This window comes from Vidua chalybeata, chromosome 7 (assembly GCF_026979565.1).
Source record: "Vidua chalybeata isolate OUT-0048 chromosome 7, bVidCha1 merged haplotype, whole genome shotgun sequence".
In the NCBI taxonomy this organism is placed as follows: Eukaryota; Metazoa; Chordata; class Aves; order Passeriformes; family Viduidae; genus Vidua; species Vidua chalybeata.
In genome coordinates, this window is record NC_071536.1 from 31,701,424 (window position 1) to 31,728,684 (window position 27,261).

General features: G+C 38.3%; 1 protein-coding gene and 1 long non-coding RNA gene across 2 annotated transcripts in view; both read left to right on the forward strand.

Annotated features, from left to right (window-relative positions):
* Positions 1–338: 338 nt before the first annotated feature.
* Positions 339–3,134, forward strand: LOC128790915 (uncharacterized). Its single transcript, XR_008431900.1, has 4 exons — positions 339–701; positions 1,632–2,027; positions 2,267–2,306; positions 2,988–3,134. It is a non-coding gene; the product is annotated as an uncharacterized LOC128790915 (long non-coding RNA).
* Positions 3,135–5,430: 2,296 nt separating this feature from the next.
* Positions 5,431–27,261, forward strand: part of SLC35F5 (solute carrier family 35 member F5) — a 29,922-nt gene continuing 8,091 nt past the window's right edge. The window contains exons 1-16 of the mRNA XM_053947495.1: positions 5,431–5,484; positions 8,530–8,600; positions 10,169–10,245; positions 13,009–13,150; positions 14,175–14,318; positions 16,210–16,272; positions 17,437–17,518; positions 18,834–19,024; positions 20,164–20,245; positions 20,572–20,659; positions 21,221–21,285; positions 21,619–21,723; positions 22,214–22,373; positions 23,785–23,875; positions 26,148–26,302; positions 26,757–26,845. Of these exons, the coding sequence (XP_053803470.1) occupies positions 13,016–13,150; positions 14,175–14,318; positions 16,210–16,272; positions 17,437–17,518; positions 18,834–19,024; positions 20,164–20,245; positions 20,572–20,659; positions 21,221–21,285; positions 21,619–21,723; positions 22,214–22,373; positions 23,785–23,875; positions 26,148–26,302; positions 26,757–26,838 (1,443 nt within the window). The 5' untranslated portion in view covers positions 5,431–5,484; positions 8,530–8,600; positions 10,169–10,245; positions 13,009–13,015 and the 3' untranslated portion in view covers positions 26,839–26,845. The remainder of the gene's footprint in view (positions 5,485–8,529; positions 8,601–10,168; positions 10,246–13,008; positions 13,151–14,174; positions 14,319–16,209; positions 16,273–17,436; positions 17,519–18,833; positions 19,025–20,163; positions 20,246–20,571; positions 20,660–21,220; positions 21,286–21,618; positions 21,724–22,213; positions 22,374–23,784; positions 23,876–26,147; positions 26,303–26,756; positions 26,846–27,261) is intronic.

Genomic DNA, 27,261 nt, shown 5'->3' on the forward strand with positions numbered 1-27,261 from the left:
GTTGATAAAAAATTACAAAAATATTTGTGGATTTTTCTTCTATTACATCTGCAGAGTAATATTTTTCCTGTAAGTACCAGTAGGTCTTATAGTAATCAACATAGATTATTTTCAAAATAATACATTTTTAAGCACTAAGATTTCTTAGAGCCTTGTCGTCAGGTAAAACATTAAGAAAACAGCCAACAGCTCAGCAAGGTCAAAACCACAAAATGTTTGTAAATACACAAAAAAGGGACTGAAAACAGATTGGAAATTGTAACTTTAACAGTCTAACTATATTTCATGTATTCATATGAATGTTTTCATTTCAGTCTCTCAAGAATTGGACCAGAAGGAGAAGGCAATGAAGATAATTGAGCAATAAAATCACTCTCTCAGTCACAAGAGACTTCTTGCAAAGCTGGACTTAGGATGTGAGAACATCTCAAAGACAGTTGAGGACAAATATAAGACAGTTAAAACTCAAATAATGCAAAGAAGGTGAAATGGAACAAGGATTACAAGTTGTGTGACAAGATGATTATCCAGTGGCCTGGCCAGTAACCCAAGCACAAGAAAACATTTTCTGTCATGTCACAAGACTCTGCCTTGGTAAATCCATAACAACTCTTGTGTTACCGAGTTCACAAAAGGGATTTGCCAAATTCATGGGTCCATCAGAGCTATTAAATGCATTGGCTGAATTTACATCCTTCCAGGTAAGGATGCTGTGACCCATTTTTTTCTAAAAACTAGAAAGATGCACCCTGGAAACAAATCCCTTGTTTCCAACACCATTTTCCCCAGGCATCCATTATGAAACACTGGGGAGACATCAGGATTCTGAGCTAGATGGATTTTTGGTCTAACCCAACAGGACAGGGGAGCACCCCACTGTGTGCATCCGACACCAAGTCTAGCCCTGAACACTCAGGCTGTGTCCCTTCCCTAAGGAGAACAGAAGTTGATCAAAACTGACTTTGTCTATTTGAATTTTTAATACCATTTCTTCTGCTGCTTTGCCTTGTTCATCAACAAGAATATTTGGTTCATCAAAGATATGTTCCAAATCCTTTTGAAGGAGGCATTTCTCTAAAATAAGTAGATTCAATTCCTTTGTAGAGCTCTATTATGAGACCAACAGAGTATTAATTTTCATTCTCGGAATCTGATCTATTTCTTCCAAATCAGCTTTTATGTTCTTGTAAGTAGAACATATATGAGGAGAAATAGATTTAAAATTTTCTTGATAAGTGCAATTTATAAGGTTTGCATGTTTTGTGGATGTTTTATCTTATGAAAATATTATAGTTATGCTGGGAAATAGAATTTTGCTTTGCCTACAAAAATGCTATGCATGTAACTAAAATATTCACAGCAAGAAAAATAAATATGCAGTATGTGTATACTTTCAAGGTACATATTATTTTATTACATGTGTTTACTAAAATCTAATTCCTGAAAAAGGCGCAGTAAAAACAAAAGACAAATCATTCTCATAATAATTTCTTTCAGAGAAGACACAAATAGGAAGAAAATTACTTAATCAAGAGCTAAAAATACAGAAGTCCAGTGATATTTTTAAGTGTAATAACTACAAACTTCTGGGCTTTTGACAATGCTGACCTGTTTCTCACAAAATTCCCCAGGAACCACAGTGTAAATCCTTCATCCTGTGATGAAGAAATCTTGGCACTCCACCTGAAGGACAACAGTGCCCTCCTGTTTGCCTGCCCCAGTCAAGATGATTCAAATCAAAACCTTACCATGGTGGATTTAACTGTGCTGCCATATTGAGGTGCAAACTGCTGCATTGCCTCCTAAAGAAAAAAACTCATATACATGAGAGGCCACATGGAGCTACACCCAGAAATCTGGTCTTAATTCAGGTGGGATTTCATGGTCTTTTCACTGTCAAAGGAGACTAAAACATAAAAAGAGAGAAAATCTGCATATCACAGATATTTTGTCATCGCTACAAAATCATGTGGAAAAGCATTTTCCAGGGGCAGCAAACCAAGGTTTTTCTGCTAATGCATGATCAGGTAAGATAGAGCCTGGGAATCTCAACCTTCCCTGCTGCCTTATTTATTCTCCTGTTCAAATGCAGTGGAGTTTTTTTTTTTTTTTTTTTTAATATAAAACATTCACACAATATTAATATAAATTATGCATAATATTTTTAATATATTATTTAGTAAAGGCACTATTAGATATAGGAAAGTATTACATGCAGTTTCTCTGTCACAGTACTGTAGTCATAACTCTTTGGTTTTCTCTTCAGGTTTTGCTGCTGATGAACTGACTGACCTTGGATAAGCTGTGTAAGTTTACTGAGTCTCTGTATAAATACTAAACAAAGATCTGGTAGACCCAAGAAAATTAGAGGCTGTGAGATGCACACATGTTTTTGCAGTTACATTGTATATATTTTTCAGCTCCTCTGAATTCCACAGAATGCACCATTTCAAGAGGACTGCTGTTTTCCTGAAGCTTTGTCTAAGAAATTCAGTTTACCTAAAATCTCTTTAGACAGTTGTAAAGTCACAATTTCGTGTAAAAGCACCATGTTGCACATTTTGGCAATTTCAGCTGAAAGGCCAATAGTGATAGTGAGGCCAGAAGAACAACAAATCAATACTTTATTTATAATGTACACTCAGAGTACATCAAAAAAGGACAGTTTGAACCAAAAGTATAACTCACTGCATGTCCTTGTGCCATTTATGCTATAAATGCTTTGGGGTAGGGATTGTATCTTACTACTTGTAACAATCAGTTTTATGGGGCACGAAGCTTGTTGGATGTCTCTTAGTGCTACTATATGCAAATTAAAATACACCTGGATTAAGAAATTCAGGCTCACAAAAAAAGCCCAAACCAATTTCACACTAAAATTTCTTCAAGTTTGGTTGTGTTTTTTTCTGGTTTTGTTTTTTTAGGGTTTTGTGTTTTTTTTTTTTTTCTGTTTTATTTTTTAAGAAGTAACTTTTGTTTATCTACAGGGAGTAACTCAAGCCCAACAGTAGAACTCACCCAGAAAAATGATGATAAGCTATCACATTTTTATATGAGAGGGAATGGATTTTTTTTTTCAATCACTAACCCACAGGAAGGGTGAAATATCATGTTTGATTTCAACACTTTGTAAGTGTGAGTAGCATCTAAAATAACTTCACAGCTATATCATATGCATCACCTAATAACAATTAAACACCTTTTTATTAATGTATATACATTGCTTACTATTTTTTCCTAATAGGTTTTGCTGTAAAATTTCCAAAATATGTAATAGCTAAATTTTGCCAAAAGCTTGATTTCTGTTAGCAGGTGAATACCGAATAATCTGCAAGATGTGACATACACCTAGTTTATATCTTTAGGTTGGTATTGTGAGCTTAATTCTTAAATAGCAATCAGCACTGACTACAGAGAGTACTAACACTGGCTACAAAACCAAACCAAACAGGACCAGCATCTGATTTTGCAATTTCATCTAAGCCTATGAAAGTTCATTTTATTCAATACTTTTGATAGACTTTATCTAGCATTTCTTTTTGCAACTTGCTAGTCATTGACATATGCATCTCGAAATTTTACTTTAATTTAGCTTGTATGTCTACACAATATCACTTTTTTGTGCTCTTAAAAGTGCGTTGATAGTGAAGCAAAAATGTAATAGTGGCCACTACTTTCAGGTCCTGTGAAATTTTGTATGACAGAGTCTAAAGATTATGGCAACTATGAAACTAAGATTCCACCACCTCACTGCATTTTAGAACATTTCTCAAGGGTGTTGCACACTTCGGTTTTGCTTCTTCCCCCCTTTTTTTTTTTTTTTTTTTTTTTTTTGACAGACTAGTTTCAAACTCCATCCCACTTCTCCATCTCTAGTTCTTCACTCCATGCTCTCTTCCTCTGCCTTCTCTCTTCCTCCATATTTTAGGTTTTTTGGGGTTTTTTGTGGGTGTTTTTTTTTTTTTTTTTACTTGCTTATCTTAAAGTTTTGGAAGAGGCTGTATAAATGCCCGTGTCTCCGGAGCAAGCTGCTCCATCAGAGCTGTTCTACCATTCCCTCGTTAGAGACGGCCGATGTCCTCGGGACAGCCGGCGCTGCTCCCGCTCCCGGATGGCCCCGCTGCCGCCGGGAGCAGCAGGAGCCCGGGCTTGGCTCTGGTTCTTCCGCGCTGTGCGGAGCGCTCCCTCCGCGTCGCCGTTCCCCCGGGCAGGAGCCGGGAGCGGCCCCGGAGCCGTGCCCAGAGCGGGGCTTCCCGGAGGGACACGGGGCCCAGCGTCCTGCGGACGGGATGGCAGCGGGGTGGACGTGGGGACAGGGATGAGGACAAGGAAGGGGGAAGTGATTTGGCCTGGGATGGAGATGGGGATGGGGGCGGTGAAGGGAACGCTGGTAAGAATGGAGTCGCTGATGGCAATGGGGATGGGGATGGAGACAGTGATAGGGACGGGGATCAGAATGGGGACGGACATGGGAATAGGGACAGGCATGGGCATAGGGATGGGGTTAAGGATGGTGATGGTGACAGTGATGGGGACAGGGATGGTGATGGTGGCGGTGATGGGACAGGAATGTGGATGGTGATGGTGGCGGTGATGGGACAGGAATGTGGATGGTGATGGTGGCGGTGGTGGGACAGGGATGTGGATGGTGATGGTGGTGGTGATGGGACAGGGATGTGGATGTGGATGGTGGCGGTGGTGGGACAGGGATGTGGATGTGGATGGTGGCGGTGGTGGGACAGGGATGTGGATGTGGATGGTGGCGGTGGTGGGACAGGGATGTGGATGGCGGCGGTGGTGGGAAAGGGATGTGGATGGTGGCGGTGGTGGGACAGGGATGTGGATGTGGATGTGGATGGTGGCGGTGGTGGGACAGGGATGTGGATGTGGATGTGGATGGTGGCGGTGGTGGGACAGGGATGTGGATGGTGGCGGTGGTGGGACAGGGATGTGGATGTGGATGGTGGCGGTGGTGGGACAGGGATGTGGATGGTGGCGGTGGTGGGACAGGGATGTGGATGTGGATGGTGGCGGTGGTGGGACAGGGATGTGGATGGTGGCGGTGGTGGGACAGGGATGTGGATGTGGATGGTGGCGGTGGTGGGACAGGGATGTGGATGTGGATGGTGGCGGTGGTGGGACAGGGATGTGGATGGTGGCGGTGGTGGGACAGGGATGTGGATGTGGATGGTGGCGGTGGTGGGACAGGGATGTGGATGTGGATGGTGGCGGTGGTGGGACAGGGATGTCTCCGCCGCCCTTCCCGCTGCCGGTCTCCCCCCGCCCCTCCCGCAGCCGGGCGGGAGCGGGCAGCAGGACAGGGGTATGGAGCTGCTGGCCGAGCGGGTCGATGGGGCCGGCCCGCGGGCGGGGCGGGCGGGGCGGTCGCTCGCGGGCTCGGGGATGGATTGCGGGTGTCCGGCGCGGGCGGGCGGTGCCGCCGCCGGACGGAGCGCGGGGGCGCCGGGCCCGGCGCGGCCTCAGGTAGCGGGGCCGGGGCCGCAACGGGAGCGGGGCCGCGGCCGGGGTGGTCCCGCCGCTGCCGGGGGTACCGCGGGCGAGAGGCCCCGCAGGGTTGAGCGGGACCGGGCCTGGGCCCGCGCCCGGGAGGGAACTTTGTCCCTACGTGCGGGCGGGTGGCCGTGCCCGCCCGGGCCGGGGGTGTGCGAGTGCCCCGTGTCCCGCCGCCCTCGGCCCCGTCCGGCCGTGACAGCGCTGTGGGGAGCGCGCTCTCCGCTCCCAGCCCCGGGGGAGCTCCCCTGGGCGGGCTGGGGTGTGCGCAGGGGTTCCGCTGTGCCCAGAGCGAGCCTGTAGCCGCAGCAGTGCGGGCAGCGCGACCGGGAAGTGACTGTGCCCCTGTGCCCGGCGCTCGGCTGCCGTGCCCTGCTCTGTGCGCTCGCTTTCAGGCGCTGGAGCGTGTCCGGAGAAGGGCAGCGGAGCTGCTGAAGGGTGTGGAGCACAAGTGCTGTAAGCAGTGTCAGAGGGAGCTGAGGGAGTTTAGCCTGGGGTAAAGGAGGCTTTGGGGAGACCTTATTGCTCTGCACAACTCCCTGACAGCAGTGACAGGACAAGAGCACACAGTGTTAAGCTGCGCCAGGGGAGGTTCAGCTTGGACATTTGGAAGAATTTCCTTCAAAAGGGGCGATTAAATGGAATGGGCTGCCCAGGGAGGTGCTGGAGTTGCTATCCCTGGAGGAGTTTAAGGAAAGCCTGTGCCGTGATCTGGTTGACAGGGTGGTGTTTGGTAATGATCTCAGAGCTCTTTTCCAACCTAATTGATTCAGTGATTCTGAGCTGGCACCACTGTCCTGCCTTGTTGGGGGTGTGGGGGGTGCTTCCCCTGCTTGGGCTGCAGCTCCCTTTCCTTTTCCCTCTGCAGTTTCCAGTGTTCCAGTTGTGAGTTTCTAGTCATTCTTTCTCCCCCGAGGTCCCCAGGGCTTGAGCCATATGTCTTTTCTCTTAAGCATTCAATTTTCTCTGAGTGCACTAAGAAGACTTACTCATTTCCTTCTCTTTGTTCCTGGTACTTTTCCCCAAAGAAGAAAGAGACCCCCGTTCACTCCAAGTGCAGTGATTTCGTGGATTTCTACCTTGCCTGGAAGGCTCAGCTTCCAGCTGGCAGGGTGTCTCTCTGAAAGCTGCCCTGCTGGTTCTTATCAGGAATCTGTGTCTGTATGTCCTGTGACAAAGCACGATATGTTTAGTCCGTGCACTAGACAAGATTAGATCTGCAGCATGTGAAATGGATGTCATTTGTAATCCTTAGCTGATGTTAAATGTGGAGCTACTGGTGGCTGAGGTTGCTCTGTACATAGTGAAGCTTAGAGAGGCCTTGGCAGCTTGACATGGAGTTTTTTCTCCTAATGTTGCTGGACAAGAATAACAAGGAGGTCAGTGTCTGTTCTGTTTGTCAGCTTTCACTCTGCTGACCTGAAACTTGGGTGTTTCGAACTCCTTGCAGTCACACTTCAAGTCTTGCTGGGGGTGCTGCAGGAGTTACTGAGAACTGTGTGCTTGGATAGGCTGGTAGCTGGTAAGGACTCTGAGGTATAGAACAGATTAATACTCTGCACTTCTAGTTCTATATGGGAAAATTTGTTTGAAGCATTGTTTCATGAATTTTGACTAAGTGCTAAATAGGAAGCTTTCATTTCATTGGTGAAAATGTTCAAATATTCTTGTTCTTTTTATTCCTTAAATACCTGTATCCAGCTGTGCCATGACAGTTTGATAGCATGACTGTTACATACCAACAGATTCCTAAAACATACCTTTGATTAAGCTAAATTTGCTCGCTTTGCTAGTAAAATTAATGGATTTTCTGTACAGACGTTGGTCTTGTGTAACTTCCTATGTAGATGGGAGTGGGAGCAGTGATCTCTACTTGCAGAACTCAGTACTGGTATGGAAAACTTGGTTGCTTTTTTCTGGATCTTTTGCTTTGCAATATTCTAAGATCCTACAGGAAACTTTCTTTGAATAAAAATTCTAGGGCTGCAGTGAATGTAATAGTCATGTTGCATAAGGCTCACTTTTCCATCTCTCCTGAAAATTCTTGCCTTTGCTGTGATCTCATGGTACTCTTTAGAGGTTGAGTGGATGTCAGAATTGTGTTAGATTAATGTTGCTTTAATGTAGACTTACAGATTGTGACATATAAATGTAAATCATTTTACTGTCAGTTTTTTTTTTTCTGGTTAAAGTGAAAGCAGTGTCTCTGTTTCTCTTATCTCAAAAACAGTCCAATATGAAAGAAGAATCACCTGATGACAGAACATGTTAAAAGGGGGAGGAGGTTGTATCCCAGAACTTGTATTGTTGGAGCAGCTGGTATAACTGGAAAAACAAAACCCATTTATTTTGCCTGCAAGCCTTATCTTGATATGTTGTCTTTCAACTTGTATATGAAATAATCTTGAGTAAATACAAGGAAGAATTTCCAGTTGACTTGCTTGCACCATGGCTTGTGACTGAGATGCTGTTCTGTGTTTTTTGGCATTTTTGCTATATCCTTTTTTTCTGTTTTTTTGGTGGTGGAGGGGAGAGACAGGCTGTGTGTTTTCCTCCTGGAACAGCCAGAACAGCAATACTTCTGTTTTGTAATGATTTGGCAATTCTTTGGCCTATAATGTTCTCTTCCCTAATTGTCAGTGCATTAAAATTTTGAGAATTTCACATGATTTTCTCTTCTTGGGCGGAGCTTGTAATGTGGAAATAATCTGCACAAAGAAACATTTGATGCTGTCCAAATAAGCTTGCACATGAAGTATCAATGGTGCAGTTTTATTTCCTGCCCTCAGAAGTTGCTTGTTGCATGTTCAGAAGAGGAGAGTTGGACAGGCTGCTGAGCCTGTTTAGTGCAGTCAGCTGTGTGAACATGTACTGTAGGCTACACAGTGAGACTACTTTTTTTCTTTTTCATATCATGAATTGAAGTGGTGGCTCTTCTTATATGATCTAGTGTACTGCAGCATTTTAAAATCAAAGTACAGTGTCATGACAAGAAAATTTTTAATGCTTGTTTTTCAGAAGATCTTCATGTAACTGGCTGAAAAATGGTTCTGCAAGATGACAGCACCAACTCTAAGACTGTTGGAATGGTAAATAAGTTTAAAAAAGAAGACTTTAAAAGGTCTCAGTGCTGTTTCCTGAAAATTAAAATTATATTAAGAAAAGTATTTTAAATGAATATTCCTCTAAATGTCAGATTTGAGCTGGTATGTTTAAAGTTAAATATGCTTTCCACATAGTGTATTTCCTAATAATGGAAACAAAGGGCTTAAGTTTCTGCTCTATTAATAGAGTACAATATGATATTTACTTTTAAACCATAATTTTTATTGCAGTCTCTGTGTTTTCTGGTGGCTTAAATTTATCATAACTTTTTGCACTTGATAAATTAAATATTCTGTAAGGGTGAAGCCCTACAATAATAATGCCAAAGTTGTGGCTTCAATCTCTGGGCCGTTCACTTAAGAGTTGGACTTTATGATCCTTGTGTGTCCCTTCCAACTCAAAATATTCTGTGATTTTGTGACTAATTGCCTTGGTGTGCAGGATCTTCAGTGAGCATTGTGTTTGTAGACTAGAAGATGGACAATCACATGCTTTTGTCTTAAAAACTGCATCTTCCAATTTGTTGGGTCTTTTTAAGCAGTTATGATCGTTTGGTAAACTGTGGAAAAGGTTTGAACTTGCTGTGTGTAAATGTTGAATGGGGGTTTGTAGGGTCCTCTTAATGAGTTGCCTCTTAATCTAAGAGGTGAAAAGCATGAATTTAGCAATTGCTTCCTGTTAACAGTTTACAGACTCTCAGCCATGCTTGACAGGTGATCAAAAGCTAATTTTGAGTAAGCATTTAATTCTGCCCTTGCTGTCACTTCTGTTTGAGACACTAATTTGAGATTCCTCAGCCTAGTGTGTGACTCCTGTTGATTCAGGATATCCCTAAAACAGAGCTTAGCAACATTTCACATTAATAATAATAATAAAAATTCTAGCACTTCCAGACAATAAAACTTATGGCTCTGTTCTGCATAATGTTTCTTTTCCTATATTTCAGTGGATTTTAAAGTGAATTTTATTGAATATGTTTATTGGATCTGATTTAAAAATTGAAAAAAAAAGTTTTATGTAAGATGATGTTCTTTTAATATATTAATAATGCTGTATCCATTTAAGGAAAGATACTGGGCTTTCATAAGACACAACGTGGAGGTGCCTTATCTTTCTAGATTATTTTAAGGCCAAGTAGCCTGTATGTTCTTCCATTACCATCATAGTTCTAATGTTTACATTCTTTGCTTAGGAATGTGCACTTAAGAAATAGTGCCTTTCTGTGCACAACTTAGAAAATCAGAATTCAACATCATCAGGTTCTTGTTCCTGTGAACCTCCTATAGTCAATTAATAAGAAAGGGATTGTGTTTTGTAATATCAAAAGTAGGTAAGGATCCTGTTTTCTTGCCATTCAGGGCTGCCCTGCTGGCATTTTTGATGCAGACCAATTCTTAAGGTTCTAGATCTGTATGACCCCAACACTTAGGACTTGAGCTGCAGAGGACACTTGTAGAACTTGAAGTTTTAGACAGTATTTGCAAAGATAAATGCTTAATATACTTATGCACATGATGTTTCACACTTTGCTTTTTTTTTTGGTTTTTTTTAGGAGACTATCTTCACTTTGACATGGTGTGAAGTTTGTTAGTCACCACTTTTGTTTCTTTTTTACAGTTACTGTGGAAGGTAATATGAGAAAAGTCTTGTTCTTTTGTGTTTATTTCTATCAGTGCATATTACCCTCAATGTACAGAAGCCAAACATAAAAGTATGGAAATTTCAAATTTCAAGTATGCAATTTCATTGCAAATTAGTGAGTACTGTTAATAAGTGGGACAACGTGTCTGTCTAAAACTTCTCAAAATAGTAGTTTCAATCTGTCTTTGCATTTTTGCATTTGGTGTGATGTTTTACAGGGTTTTAATTCTGTCCTAAAACTTAGTATTTGTGTTTCAGTAGGCTTTAGAATTTCTGCTGAACTTTACAGACATTTTAGTATTGCTGCTTGATAACTTTTTTAGTCAACTATTAGCTTTGTAGTCACCTTTTCTTGTTAAGCTTTTTGCCTTGTTAGGGAAGAATCAAGCAAAGGCTATATTAGGCACACAGAAATGTTAAACAGATACTTGGTAGTCAGATGAGAAAGTAATAGCTGCTCTTACTGCAACATATAAAAAATTTCAACTTCCAAGGCATAATTATGGGCTCTTTATTTAGAATTTTAACATCTACTTGTCGAAGGTACAGAAGAAATGGTGTAAAATGTGCATAGACTCTGAATAACTCTGTGTAACCTCTTATCTAAGAAGGGCTGGATGTTCCATCATCCTTTACTTTGCTCCTCTTGAAAGATTTTAAAGCAAGGGATTTGTTCAAGCCTAAAGTAGACAAGCTGAGCACAAGATTAAAGAGCTGCAGAATGTGAATGTTATCTGTGTATGATCTCTGTTCACAGAGGGTGCTTTTTGAAGCAGCCTGTGGTGAGAACAGCAGAGCTGTAGGTGTCAGGGAACATCTGATGTGGAGATGTCCAGTTGATCAGGCTGCTGCCATTCCCTTCTGTCTCCCAACTACCTCCCTTCCTGCCTACAGCACAGAACTGGTTGAAGGCTGCAGTGCTTTCTCTTTCTAGGATACTTTCCCACTGCCCCTGAGTTGTGCTATAGCCTGACAGGAATGAGATTCTTCCTTCCAGCTTGTTTGAACTCTTCTATGCCCAGCTTCCACATTAGCTGCATATTATGCAAACACATGAGCAATTTTTAGGCTGTATATAATATAACTTCATGTAATGGCTTGTAACTATTAGTCATAATAAAATGAAGGCAAAGTTTGTAGAGTATAATACATAGTATTTGTTACAACCAATTCCGAAAAACCAAAAAAACCTTTATAAGCTTTCAAGCATGAAAACTTTTATATGTTTCCTCAAGTTTAAGATAATACATTCATTTGCTCTCTCTATGAGAACAAATGTTTTCTCCTTTATTCTGTATCAAGTAGAAACTATAATTCCTTGCTGAGTCTTTCATAACTTTGCCTCTTTCTACATAGATTTCTGCTTTCTTTTGTCAGTCCCAGCATTTTATCAGAAAATCAGAGTAATTATCCAGAACTGATGCCCACACATGGAATATATCGGCATAGATCTAGTGGTATAATTATACTTCAGGAGCTCTGCCTGTTCATTTTCCTTTTCAAAGAGGCCCTTTGAGAAATGGAGGAAAAAGTGTCAAGATTTGAGCATGGCAGAGACTGTATAGAATATGAGTCATGCACAAGCACATTGGAGATCACAGCACTGTTTTCTGCATTATCTGGGCATTTAAATCCTTAATCTGAGGAACAGGCTATTCTGGAAAAAAGTAATGTACCTTCCTCACTAACTGAGGACATTATTGCACTTTCTCTTTCATAAATCATTTGTAAATGTTGACACATGTGTAAAAAACAAAGTTCAATTTAAATTTATCAGACCCAGACCATATTAGCAAAGCAGATGACCTCTATTTACTGTGAATGTCAGAAGCTGTTCTCTAAAGATGACTTAGATTGCAGTTCCTTGAGCAGTTCTCTAAGAGATGGTGTTTGAGTTTATGGTATGCTGTGCCATCAGTAGTTAATGAACTCTTAATAAATTGGTTCTTAAAATGCATACATAAATACGTGAAGGTTAATGATAGAAATACCACATACATGTCTGGCTAGCACCATGGATTCTAGTACAAGAATGGGTCATCAGTCTCTGTCACTTGTATTTGAAGCTTTTTAGTAATATAATTGAAAGTTTTCCTAAATTTAGGCCTTCCATAAATTTAGGCCATCCAATGGGCAGCTGTAAAGCTATGTCACAAATCTGAATTCCTTTGTAATAGCATTAATGAATTTTTGATAGATTTTCACTAGAATTTGTTCATGCCTGTATTTCATAAATTACCAAACAGCTATATAATTTTTTAATGCAACTACATGTATAGTCTACTTTTTAAAGTTTACAATTAATTATTCTATTCTTTTCTTGTATCACCCCTTGTAGTAAGGGTTTATCATTTACCCAAATGTTTTCCTATGTCTTCTGAAATATTTGTTGAATGCCTCTAAGTTTAAACTCGTTTCTGACATTCGTCACAACACAGCAATCTAATTTATACTGTTTGCAGAACTTGTAGTGTAAATTCCAAAAAGGCATTGTGTTTTACCTACTTTTTTCTTACTTCATTGCTAAAGCAGTTGATAATTTTTTGCAAAGTCAAGGTTTGCTTTCTATTTGTCCCTAATATCTCTGAAAATTTCCTGCCGGATCTGTCAAAGATCTGCTCTTCAACAACACGGTCATGTGTGTCCTTGCCTATTAGGCCCTGTTCATGTGTATGAAGCAGTTGCCCCCAGTGTTTATTTTTTGTGTGCCACTGTAAGCTTTTGTGTTCTATTTCTGTCTCCCTTGCCCAGGTTCCAAATGGTGTGGGTTTTTATCATGAACCGGATGAGCTCCCAGAGCAGCTCATCTGCTCAGCGCAGGCGAATGGCTCTAGGAATTGTCATTCTCCTCCTGGTTGATGTCATCTGGGTGGCCTCTTCAGAACTCACTTCTGTGAGTATTGTTCCACATATTTTAAAGGGAAAATAAACAAGAAAATGCAGCAGAGACATGGTTATCAAACACTTGGTGTTTCACCAGCCTGAATCCCCTAAAACTTACAGATAAGTTCAACTCAGTACCTGTTTCTTTTGAGACAGAAGGTGTCACTGATACCACATAAACTCATCACTGTGTACTGTAATCAGGGAGTTAATTTTGTTATTGCTAAATTGATTAAAATAATGCCCTTATGGTTCCCAAAAGTTAGTAAATGAGCTGTAACATGGCAGGCTGATTGTTGTGGTGAATTGTGGTTCAGAACATCCAGAAGTTCAGGATGAAAGGACTCAAGTCATGGAGTTTAAACCCTATAATTTCATCTAGTTCATATATTAACCATATTGAAACTGTTGTGGTATTTATTTCATGCTAAGTTTTATGACTTAAACCAGAGTTTTAGCAATGGAAATTGAGTTTTTAATAAATTCCTAAATTCATTTCTCTGAACTGTCATTAAGTTATGTTCTATATCAGTTTTGAAACTAAGCATATACAAATGTTTGTGCTTATCATGTGATATTAATAAAACTTTTTTTGGAATGAACTGGTGGAGTCACTCTTGATACTGAAATGTTATTTAGCCAAACTAATAATCTCTAATTTATGATTAATATGTTATTGCTTATAAAAGTGGTCTTCAATTTAAAAAATATTTGTATGTAAATGTATTTTCAGTGCTATTTGAGTTCAGTAGCATATAAATGTGTTGCTTGGTGAGATACAAGTAATAAGTAGTTTTCCTTCTGTGGCATTGTTTCTTGCAAACAATCTCCTTTTTGTTGGCATTGGAGGTAGTTTGGGAGAGGGTTCCCCCAGAACAGGTGCGACTACTTGGTTCCTTTGGTCATCCATGCCAGTACTCACAACTCTGGTATTTTGGGACTGTTCTGGACTCTATATTTACACCTGATAATTCATTTTGTGAACTCTTACCTATTTGGTAATTTTGGATACTGCAATTATTTTCTTTCCACAGTATGTTTTTACAAGGTACAACAAACCCTTTTTCAGTACATTTGCCAAAACATCCATGTTTGTTCTATACCTCTTGGGATTTATTGTTTGGAAGCCATGGAGGCAACAGTGTACTCGTGGGTTTCGTGGAAGGCATGCAGCTTTTGTAAGTATTAAACTCTGTAGATGTTGTGATATTTGTCTAAGTTTGTACAGAACTAACCCCCCTTGAAATTCAGACTAGCGAAGAGCAAAGGTTGCATATTTGAGATATAAGCTGAATCATGCCACAGGAAAACATGGCAGCCATAACAGTTGTCATGTGAAAGGGTGAGAGGCAAGAAAAAGCAATTTGGGATGTGTCAGGAGTTGTAAGAAATGCTCTGCTGGGCCAGGCCATTGGTCCCTGCAGCCTGGTTTTGTATTCTGGGCAATTACAGAGGATAATTCCTCTTAACAAGAGCTTATGAAACTCCCTGTTGGCTCTTGGTTCCCTTTAACTCCCCCAACATCTGCAACCAATGGAATCAGAACTTGAACTTTGTAGTTGATTTTTAGCACTGACTCTTTTTGTCTCTGGCACAACTATGAACTGTTTGCTGACTGTTTTGAGGGGTTTAAAGTTACATTTATTAAGGGTAGTAGAATTATGTTTTTGCTGTGGTTAATGTTGTTTTTTATAGCTTTTATGCACGAGTGACCTTCTGATGCCCATTCCAGAGCTAGGCATAGTTTGTGCTAGAACCTAAAATTGTTGTTATATGACAGAAATACTGGGTTTTTTTCCAAGAGATGCTGGGAAGAGCAGTTGTTCTGTGCCAGTGTTTCAGGATGCTGAACAGCAGCACTCAGGAAGCAGGAAGGCATTTGGCCTGATACTAATCCACATAAAAAACCTCAGAAAATGTGATCCAAGAACATGCTGTTTATCAACACGTATTTATAGAAAATAGCTTGTGTGAAAGAAACTGACTTAAGATTTTCTGGCTACGTTAGACTTCACTGATAGTGACAGTTATAGGCATAACATATTTAAGTGTTACATGACTTTGATTTTTTTTTTTTTTTAAGAAAAGACAAAGCACATAGAACAACTGAAAAATATTAAAAAAAATTTGAGTTAAACACATAGAGCATTTAAAGTTAGCTGATGTCTTGATAGACTTTTTGCTAGGTCAGCCTTTAATACCAAGTGTTTGTGTGTAATATGGCATGTGTTAGACTTGATGTTGTTCAGAATCTTCATAAGATAATTTGGGAATAAACAGAACTTAGTTTCTTTGCTGACAGTAATGAAATATGAACTGGAAAGCAATGACTAATAGTGCCCAGTCTGTCACATGTGTGTGGCACTCATGACACTGCTACTGGAATCCCATTATTTTTCCTTTTCAAAAGAGCAGTGCAGACAGGACTGTAATGTGCTGTTAGAAAATTCCTTCCCCTTCAAGGGCTGTAGTTGAATATTTAACTCTGTAATTATTGCAAGTACCTTTAAAGTATCTTGTGTTTATTAGTCTGGACAACACATCCATTAATATGGTTTTATTTCAGTGATTGCTTGGAGAAACACTCACACCTTACTTTTAAGTTCTCTTCCACATTAGAGGCTTTGTTTAATAGTTTTGCTACCATCATGGTAGAACAGCAAGCTGCAGATCAGGGAATATTGGTTTGGTAAGGTGCAGACAGGAGGAGGGAAAGGAACTCTGCCTCAATAAAATGAAGAAAGAAGCAGCTTGTTAATAAATGCACAATTGTTTAGTGGGGATTATGTCCCTAAGACTGAATTTTGCAGGTTTTCTGTATCTAAGAGCCTCATCCTGCATTCATACCTGAGTAGTTTAATTAATAGTGGGGGTCAAGAGGTACAAGGAAGTACTGAAAATAGTTACTGAACTTGTAAGCCCTCTTGGTATTAGGCAGGAGGGCTGAGAGGAGAGAGGGAATTTTGACAGAATGATGGAAAAAGTAATAAAAAACCTTGACTCTTCAAAAATTTCAGTTACTAATAACTTTGCCTTGGTAGTTTATTACATTAAAATTTCTGTAATTAGTTTGCAGATGCTGAAGGTTATTTTGCTGCTTGTACAACAGATACCACTGTGAACAGTTCTCTGGTAAGTGCCTTAATTTATGAAGGTCGATACTTTACAATAACGTGGCACAACTATCTTGACTTACTGTATATAAAATATGGCAGTTTAAAGTGTAATAGTTTTTGTCAAAGGGGATTGGTAACTTGCATGTTTATGTTACTAATAAGTACTGCAAATAATGGTATTGCTTACTATAAGAAATATGGGTTCTCAGCTCAATAAAACACTTAACTGAATGTTTCTGTAGTAGTTTGTCAAAGAAATATTTTGTACAGAGAAAATCTTTACATACCTAACTCAGTACCATCTCTGTCATAGAGTGGGGGAAGGAATTGAGTATTGCAAATTACTGTATGGATACTTTATACAGAATTAGTTGAAGAGACTTTTTTTTCAGATGTATTCTTCATTTAAATTTTTGGGGATTTTCAACTTTATCTATCTGTATTTAAGAATAAAATCTTCTTGGCCTTCTCAGTTCATTAAGATCGTGTGACTCTACAAAATTGGGCAATTTTGCATTAATTTAAATGTCTCCCAAAATTCTTGTCCTAAACAAGCCTTATGAAAATCCAACTATCAGATCTTTTTCATGGCTTCACTTTTACAGTTTATTAATTTAATCTAAACAAGTAGCTTAAAACTTGTCTTGTTAGCAAAAGTTTTAATTGCTTGAAATACTTCTAAGTGCCTTATGTATTGTAGATCTTTGCCAAACATCTTTGATGTTTAGATCTAGGGAAGAAAATAAGGGGTTTTAGGGTCATGGAAAGAAAATGAGTACATGAATTTTTCTACATACATTCTATATTTCATGTTTCTGGTTTATAATTTGGGCAGAAGCTATAGCTAATGAAATATCTGTAATATTTATGACTTATTTTGTAATTTTAAATCAGTAGGTGTGAATTTTCTGGCCATAAATTTTGTGTGCTTGAGGATACACACAAAAGAACACAGTTCTCCTTAAGCACTGTGTTTGACCAATATGTGTAACATACAGTATATTATATCCATGAATTTTGACAGGTCTATCCCCTGTGTGCAGACCTGCTTTAAGTCTGGTTCTCTTACTATTCACCAAGCTTTTCTTTATTTGGTTTTCTAATTTGCTAAATAAATTCTACTGGTAATAATTTAAATATCCTGCTTAACTGTATTTTTACTTATACTGATTCATTGCAGAGTGAGCCTTTATATGTTCCTGTAAAGTTTCATGATTTGCCAACTGAAAAAAATGGCAGTAATAGTAGTGATGCAGAGAAAAGTGAGTAAAGACTTTCGGAATGCTGTAATGTTAGTTCTTTGCTGAAGGAGTTACTTTTCTCTTTGTTTAGTATAGCTGCTGTCATGTTGCAGGATGTGCTTCCCCTTCCTCCCCTCCTTTTTTTTACCTTTTTTCTCTTTTCTGAAATCTCTTATTGCATGAATTGCAGTCTCATATATTTACTTTCAGGTAGAGAAAACATAGGCCTGTCGTTCAGTTTACCTTTCTTGGTCACTACAGATGCAGCCTATGTTTATCTCAAGGGACCAACTGGGTTCAGTACTTGTGATTCTTTCCTTCTGGGCTTGTAAGACCAGCAGCAGTGAGTCAGCCTCTGGAAAAACAAGCTATTGTCCTTTTTAGAGCAGGAGCAAAGCAGTCAAAGTAAGAATTTCAATAGTCTATGTGCATTCTGGTTTTATTTAAGCCTCACTATCTTGTGATAGTACCTGAAACAGGCCTAACTGTCCCAGACAATTGTGGGAAGGTTGGCTTCAAAACATCCAGTTAGCCAATCCTCAGCAGTGGAGTTCCTGCTTATCAAAGGGAAACTCTCTTAATTTCTACATGGCACACATTAGGAACCATTTGATAGGCTCTGCTTCCAGTGGCAACATGCACCAATCACTTCAGAATTGTTCCAGCTGCAGCCTTCCCTTTACTTTTTTTTTTAGGAAATAAAGTATTGTTTCACATTGATTTAAGCTAATATTTGCCTGTAGTGTTTAGTGTAATGTTTTCTTTACAGAGGAAGCTAATGATATTAAAATAACCTAAATAATACCTGATCCTAGATTGCAAGATTAGTTAGAGAGTGGATTTCAAAAGGGCAAGTGACTTTATGGTCTCTGCTAAGCTTTGAGGTCTGTTGGACTTTAGTCTTCTAAATGAATCATTGTCCTTGCAGTTAAGTATGGTTGTGGTTGTTTAGCTATTAGACAATTAAAGAAAAATCTTATATATATTATGCTTTTCAAGATGGAATAATACCTATCTAAAAATGTGTTGTTACCTTTTGTTGATATTTTGACAGAGAGCAGGGGTGGTGCTTCTCAGTGATATTTTTATAGGTGGACAACTTAGTGATTGAAAACAGTAATTAATTATGCTTTGTCTTATTAGTGGCCTCCTGAATAGCAGAATATTAGTTTAATAAATCATGATGGCATGTCTTCTAATTGGATAAGAACCTGTTATTTGTGCAGTATTGTAATCAATGGTGTGTTACAATATTGTAGTTTTATTTGCATATTGTGTTGGCTTAAAAAGTTTTGTAATAACATGAATATTAATTTTTTTTCTTCCTTCTCTCAAGCACCCAAGAAGCCTCGTGTGAGGTTCAGTAACATCATGGAGATCCGGCAGCTCCCATCCAGCCATGCTTTGGAGGCAAAGCTGTCCCGCATGTCATATCCAACAGTGAAGGAGCAGGAATCCATCTTAAAAACTGTAGGAAAACTCACTGCAAGCCAAGTAGCAAAAATTAGCTTTTTCTTTTGCTTCGTGGTATGTGCTCCATTCTTTCACAAAACTTAAGTAAAGATGCATTTAAAACTTGTATAGTAATAGTGAATAAGCATTGAGATGACTTGTATTCTTTAAACCTTATTTTATAAATGTGCTATAAGAAGTAAAATGTTCCTTGTGCAAGATTTAATTATGAATCTGCTGGTAGATGCTGCATCATACCTCAGTTCTTGGGGGGAGAAAGAAATTCCAGTGGCAGGATTTTTGAGACAGAAAAATGTAGAGGGCAGATCAGTGATACCTTTTCTAGAAGCACCTTCACGGCTACTGCTAAATGGATTCTATGGATTCTATGTAATGTGGACTCATCATGGCTCTTCCTCAGGAAGTAGAGCTATTTAAGCATTATTGTTATTATTATTATTATTATCAACAATAATACCACTGATGGATCTACCAGAAAATAGGGGTGTAATTTTTTCTGGAGTAGTGTCCTCATGTCCAAAACAAATCCTGTTTATTCTGTTCATGGACACTACTGGCATGTACATGTATTTCTTCTTGGACTTTATAAATATTTCTACGTAAGACTAGAGAGTGGTTACTTCCCTTAGAATATATCTGAGGTCTTACTAGTGAGATCTCAAGTGAGAAAACATTTGGCATTTTATTCCTTTATGGAGGAATTAAGAAGTATTTTTTAGGCATTGAATGTAAGAGATGCTCGTTTTTTGCAGTGGAGATGTGTGCTGGTTTTAAGTACTCTGAAAGAACCTCATTAGGCTGACTAATGTCACATGCATTACTGAAATTTCTTTGCAACCCTTGTGCAGTTATCATCTTAAAGCACTCCAAAACAAGTCAAAAGTACCTTTAGTTACTACAGACTAGCTATTATAATGTCATTTTAATTATTTTTAAGTTCTGAAGTATGTTATTTCGTTATTAAACATGTACTTGAATGTGGTTGGTTTCAGCCAGTTCTAAGTTTGCTGCTGTCTTTTAATGTGCCTTCCACTTTAATAGAAGTTAGAAGTCTCTTTAACTAAAAATCTAGTTCTGATTTTATTTTTTAAATAACTGGATTTTTTTTTAAAGTAGGATTTTATTGCACTGAGAAATTTAAGCTCTGTTGTTGTTACCCATATAATAACAAAAGTATTTTCCTTTTTCCGCAGTGGTTCTTGGCAAATTTCTCGTACCAAGAAGCTCTGTCAGATACCCAAGTGGCCATAGTTAATATCTTGTCATCAACCTCTGGTAAGTTTTATTTACATCACCAGATGTGCATTACAGCGCTGTTTACAACATAAAAATCTTGTTACAATGGATTTGTGTAACATTTTTACTTGTGGATTTGACCTCAAGGCATTGAATATGTGTGTTTAGAAAATTAATTTTGTATTTGCAGAGGTTTTTTTAGAGTACCTTCATATTTCCCTTGCTTTTTGTGTGTGTACTTCTGCAGCTATATTTGTATATTAAAGAAATATATTTGGAGTATAATAGCTTTGAAGCTGTGTAGTTTTCTGAGCAAACTACTGGCAAAACTTGATTGTATAAACTCCTTTGAATTTCTCTTGCAGGGCTTTTTACATTAATCTTAGCTGCAGTCTTTCCCAGTAACAGTGGAGATCGGTTTACTCTGTCCAAATTATTAGCTGTTATTTTAAGGTAAGATAATGGGAGGGAACATTTGGTCCAAAACTCCCTGGTACAGTGAGAGGACAACTGTACCTGCTGTACCTGTGCTATCTGTGACAATAGATGATACCCATCACTTTTTAAAAATCCTTGTTTCACAGATGAATTGGGCAACTGAATTAAGGATTCTTAAATGCTTCATATCATGAACCATTTCCAAATCTCATTCTCCTGTAGGAAATTAGATCAATTTCTGTTGGAAATAGATGAACTTATTTTCTTGTTGTTCATTTGTGGTATGTTTTATTTTTGTGTAATGGTGAAAAAGTTTGACACTCAGTGTTTTCAGCCTGTTTCATTAAATGCCTGGTGCATTGTTCTGGGAAGTTAAAAGTGGGGTTGGTTGATTTTAACTTGGGATTATGCCTTAGCAGTTGAGAACTCCTTTTGACTTTCCAGAAGTGGGTTTTGGTTAACTAAAAATGCCTAAAGATAGAACTGTGTATTTGTTTTTCTCTTTCTTTTATCTGTTTTTGTAAAGAAGTTCCTGAGTTCAAGCAACATTTTGCATTTCTTCTTTTTTTTTGCTAGCATTGGTGGTGTGGTACTTGTTAACCTTTCTGGATCTGAAAAATCTGCTGGAAAAGATACAATAGGTATTTACTTACGGGTTTTAATCCTGGAATATGCAGTGATCAGTACCATCTTCTGACAGTACTAAGTAGTCATATAGCAAGCTCTATATCTCTAATTCATGTAACATTTCACAATATGGCTTTTTAGATTCAACTTCTAAAACTTGCCATTTATGATAAATTTCCACCCTATATGTATATTGGGAAGGTATTTCTATTTTAGAGCTTTCTCCATTTTCTCATGTTCTCCATTTAGTAATGGATTCTGTAATCAGCAGAGTTTTAGGAGAGTTGATCCTACTGTGCATAACATGTTTGGCATATCTCAAGGGAGTATTTTTTCCATTTTTCCAGGTTCCATTTGGTCTCTTGTAGGAGCAATGCTGTATGCTGTCTACATAGTCATGATAAAAAGGAAAGTAGATAGAGAAGATAAACTTGACATACCAATGTTCTTTGGTAAGACCAAAAGTAACTCTGTTGAAAGTTTTAATTCACTGTGTGATTCAATGATATGCTTTCAGGCACTGAACTGTGTCTGAGTGGTAAAGGGGCTTAGAAAAGCCAAGGAAATAGAGAAAGCCTCTTACTCCCATGGTTATGAGTCCTTTAGAGACTGGCTGTGTGAATTGTTTCTTGTTTAGAGCCTTAACAACAGCAGGAACTTCCTGTGGGAAGACAGCCCCACTGACTTAATGAGATTTCTAGTTTTTATTTTCTTTTCAATTTCAAACCTGTATTTTCTTTTCAATTTCAAATATCTGATGCAAATTTAGTTTGTGAATTTCAGGTTAAATTTCTTACATTTGTTTCCTTTTGGAAGATTTAAAATATTGCTTCATGACTGCTTTTCTATATGCATATGGTCAAAATAGCAGATTTTAGCTGAGATTTTGGTTATGCTGAAGAAAATTTATTATGATTTACTTAATACTGTTTTTATATCCAGGTTTTGTAGGACTGTTTAATCTGTTGCTGCTGTGGCCAGGGTTCTTCCTGCTTCACTATACTGGGTTTGAAGCATTTGAGTTTCCCAATAAACTGATCTGGATGTGCATTGTCATAAATGGCCTTATTGGAACAGTTTTGTCAGAGTTCCTCTGGCTGTGGTATGTACTCCATACATTGAATATATTTCACATGAGTTATCTTTCCTATATTGTGATGTAAAATTGTCTAGTTTGGATTTTGTGTCCTTTTATTTATCCTTGTTTTTCTATCCACATGTACAGTTTTAGCATTGTGTCATAATGTCCTGTTAAGACAACAGCTAACTTTAAAAAGTAACTGATGTGTGCTTGTAGTAATTAAAATGCTGTGTGTTTAGCTTATTGCAGAATTAACATTTGAGGCAAAGAGGCTTTGTGCTACAGAGTTGCAGTAGCAAAAGAAGACTATGAATTCTGTTGTAACAATTCTGTCACAGTACTGCAACAAAAGATCAAGGTGGAGTAGATGGAGTTCCACAAAAACATTTTGGCTTTTTTAGGGGGTGTGGATTTTCATTTGTTTTTTCAAGTCTAAAATTATGTATGAATTTTAATAATTTTTTGTTTGTTGGCAAACTTTTATCCCAGTCCTAGGTATAATGCATTGTAGCATATGTTCCTTTGCAATTGAACTGGTTTGTTGATAGTATATTTTTGTGATGTTAATGCCATCCTGTAAGATTACACTGCAGCTCAGTATCAGTGTCAGGTTAAGTGTAATTCTAACATAAGCAAAATAACAAACACATAAACCCCCCAAACCTCAAACATTGTCTCTTGTCCCAAAATCAAGTACCTAGCACATGGGTGTGCACAGACTTTTTTACATACATGATATTTGTTTAACTACTCAGAATGATATTCCAGTCAGTTTAAGAGCTAGTTTTACTTCCAGTTCCTTTTCCCTAGAGTTTTGGATGGAGACTAATTCAGAGTTTGTGCTGACATCATTCTTTGCCAGTCTGGTGTGCCATTAGTATAGTCTTCTTTACTTTTTTTGGAAGTAAATAATATATTTTAACCTAGTTTACTCCACCCAAGCACATATTACCAACTAAATAATGTAGGGATAGATGTGACTTTGTTTTTTTTTTTTTACCTGCTGATAAATTTTTATTGGATTCTGTACCATTTATTCATTTACAGTTTTCTGTGGACGAGTTGGTTGTAATTCAGAAGCAGTCTCTTATGCTGTAGAGAATCATGGTATGGAAACAAAATGCAGATTTTTCTAGATGAAGTTAGTACATGTGAAATAGGGAAATTTCCATCATCTCAAAAGATTGGTATGGGAATTAAACCTCAGCCCAGAAGACATCCATTGCCTAGTTAAGAATTCTATGCACTTTCACAGATTTATGATGGAATGTGATGGTGTGAGTTAATTTTTGGTTATTAAACAGTAACGAAGACTTACTGTCTTCCTCATTTGATGTATTACTTTGGTTGTCTTTTAAGTAAGTCCTCATTATTATAATTATTATTTATTGTCATTAAATTGTATAATTGTTGTGATTTTACTGTCTTTTAGGGGTTGCTTTCTTACCTCATCACTGATAGGAACACTTGCCCTAAGCCTTACAATACCTCTGTCCATAATAGCTGACATGTGCATGCAAAAGGTAAGGCACTACTAAATTTTGATCACTGTTTACAGAATTTCTTGTAATTAAATTCTTTTAGGCTTCTACTTGTTTATTTGGTACAAGAAATTAGTCGAGTTTTGCGCTTGGAATGTTTCCAGCCAAAAAGAGGCTTTGCTGTTCAATGTTTTTGCAAGCTAAGTGTAAATTGTAATGAGTACCTTTAGACTTCTGAAACTTTGTGCATGTAAAAATGAAGTAAAAAACCCCAAACACAACTTGTATTTTGCTTTTACTTCATTGGATATTTGTTTTTACTTCATTGGTCAGTGGATTTTGGAAAATAAGTCAGAAAAATAAAAGGATAAACGTAAGAAAAGTCAAAAAGAGTCAGACCCTGAATAAATACTTCTGTAATGTAAAGGCAGTATATTTTGTGTTAGTCTTACCTGCATATTCCTGCATGGAAATAAATTAAACACTGCAGTGATTCCAACAATAATAAAACATTTGTTGGTAAGACAGTTGCATTTGTGTTGCTCTTAAAGCATATGCAATACACACTTGAGACATAAATTGTTATGAGATGGCAAATAATTTGTGATAACTGTAAAGGAAACAAGGAATAAAACATCTGTAGACTCCTCCCCCAAAATTCACTTTCATGAGGTTAATATATGTGAGCAAATGCTAGCAGTAAAAATGAAGAATTTTATATGTAGGTTTGTGTGTCAGTATACATTTTAGATATACACAGATGTGTGTGTATGCGCAAATACATTGCTAGAGGTGTATATATATAGTTACATATATCAATATATGAAAATGTTAGGTTGTCTTTTGAAGTGATTCATCTAAACTTTCTTCTTGGATGCACTGAAAAATGGACTATACTTTTCTAATTCCCAGTAAACAGCCTAATCTCTAGGCTGTTTATTCTGAATAAATGCAGAGTCCAGATCTTGTAAAATTAATTTATTCTTCATGTACTAATGCAGCATGGAGGCATTTAAAATAGCAGAAACGTCTTCCAAGCTCTGTTGGATGACTTTCAGCTGATGTTGGTAACAAAAAGGCAAATTACCTTTTTAACTCACATTGTAGGAAGTAAATACTTTCCGTCTTACATTTTAGAAAATAAATTACTAGTATTAGAAGCGCAAGTGAGGGACCCTGATTAAAGGTAAAGTGCTGCAGACTTGGAAGTTTTTTGCACAGGTGTATTTGTGCAAGTCTGTCATACAGACATCAGACTGTCCTAAGCCAAGCCCTGTGCCCTGAAGTCTCAGGTGTCCACATCTCAGATAACCTGACAGAAATTTTAGCTGCTCTGCCTCTGGCCAGCCTTGTTTTTATTAAAAGAACCCTGCACAAGAATGCCACTGGCATGGCTAATAATCATGGAATCACAGAATGTGCTGAGCTGGAAGGGGACCTGTCAGGCTCACCCAGTCCAGCTCCTGGCCCTGCACAGGACACCCCAAGAATCACACCATGTAATGTAAACATTAATATATCAATACATGCAGCCTTCATATGACTGTCAAATGGCATGGTAATTAAAGAATATTCATAATTGGGTAATTGAATATATACCCATAATGAATATATACCCATAATCTGGGTATTTATTTTTCTGGGTGTAATTTTCTAACATAAATCTGAATCTTAGGAAATTACAACCAGGTTTGTTATGACTAATTCCTTTTGGCAACTTACGTGTTCTGAATTGCATTAGAAATCAGTTGGGAAACACAGGGCTGAACAATTGCAGTTGATGAGGTCTTTAGGAGGATCATCAGTGCCAGGTGCTGAATGTTTCCTCCAGTCTTCACTTTTGGATCTTCTCTCCACACGGGGGGGCTGTGCCCATGGCTCATGGCTCTGTCCTCCTGAAAGGCAGGTCCCAGGCTCTCCCTGTCCTTGTGCCCTTGGTTTGGAGTTACAGAGCCATGGAATGGTTTGGGTGTGAATGGGCTTTAAAGGTCATTGCTTTCCAACCCATGGAATGCCTAGGAGACTTTCTCCTTGGCACCAAACTAAAAACCTAAACCCAAGACTATTTGGAAATAGCAGTCTTCATTCAGCTCCCAGTGCAAACAGAATGTTCCATTGTTAAGAATGGATCAGTGGGAAGAGGTTATGCAGTTCTTAGAAGAAGCAATAAATATAGAAATTGTACAAAATAACTCACACCGTTTAAAATAACTCAAACTGCATCTCAAACTTAAAATAATAATAATTCAAAATATACAGAATGTCAGTTCTTTTTTGAGCTATCAAGTGAATGATGTTTGTGTTTCAATTCCAGGTGCAGTTTTCCTGGTTATTTTTTGCAGGAGCAGTACCTGTATTTTTTTCATTTTTCATTGCAACTCTCTTGTGTCACTATAACAACTGGGATCCAGTGATGGTGGGAATCAGAAGAATTTTTGCCTTTATTTGTAGAAAACATCGAATTCAGAGGTAGAGCAGTCGCAAACTATAAACCTGTCTCTTTAGCCTTTCCAATATCCTATAATCCTATAGTATTTTATAAGCCACAATACTCATACTCTGTTTATTTTCACCTGATTTTATATTCAGGTGCACTGATTTCTTAATAGCGGTAGTTGCCAATCCATTCATACCATTAACCTGTGTAATGCTCAGAAAATGGAAAGATGTGAAGTCTGTTTACTTTTTAAAAGTTTCCTAATGGCTGTCAAAATTTTTTCCCTTAATGCATCTGTAATAATTTCTGTACCAAGCACATGCAGTGAAAATTGTGCAAACTTGAGTACACTTGATAAATTTAAGGAGTCTTTCCATGGTTTTAATTGCTAAGGTTCAAACAGCTGCATACTTGGTGCCTATGTTGGCTTCATAACAATCAATTTAGTATTATTGTATGACTTTAAATAAATGTGTTTCTTTTAAGAATGCCAGAAGAAAGTGAGCAGTGTGAAAGCCTCATCCCTATGCATAGTGTTTCACAGGATGGAGATGGCTGCTGTTCATAGTCAAAAGGTAAACCTTTAATAAACCTCAAACAATGCACAGAAAGGTGAGGATTGGTTTTCACGGTGGCATTTGTGTTATGCAAGGATGCATTCTTAAACAGCATGCAGTCAGTCTTGTTCTGTATTGATGGACAGGGTTTTAAAGTGTATCTTCAAAGTTATTATTACTACTTGTTGCCAAGCGTTATTCTCACAGTTCTCAGTCAATGGTTTTGAAATGTTGTTTTTTACAAAGTTCATCCAAAACTCGATGTGAGTCAATACACCAGAAGAGCCATACAACTTCTTGGCATGGGTGATGTGTTTGGTAGAGATCTGAAGTAATCACCAGGCTTTATCATTACGGGTCCAGAAAGTAGAAAGGAGCCCTTGTGTTTGTGGATGACAAGAATTACGTTGGTAAATTCCATTAAATATTAGGCT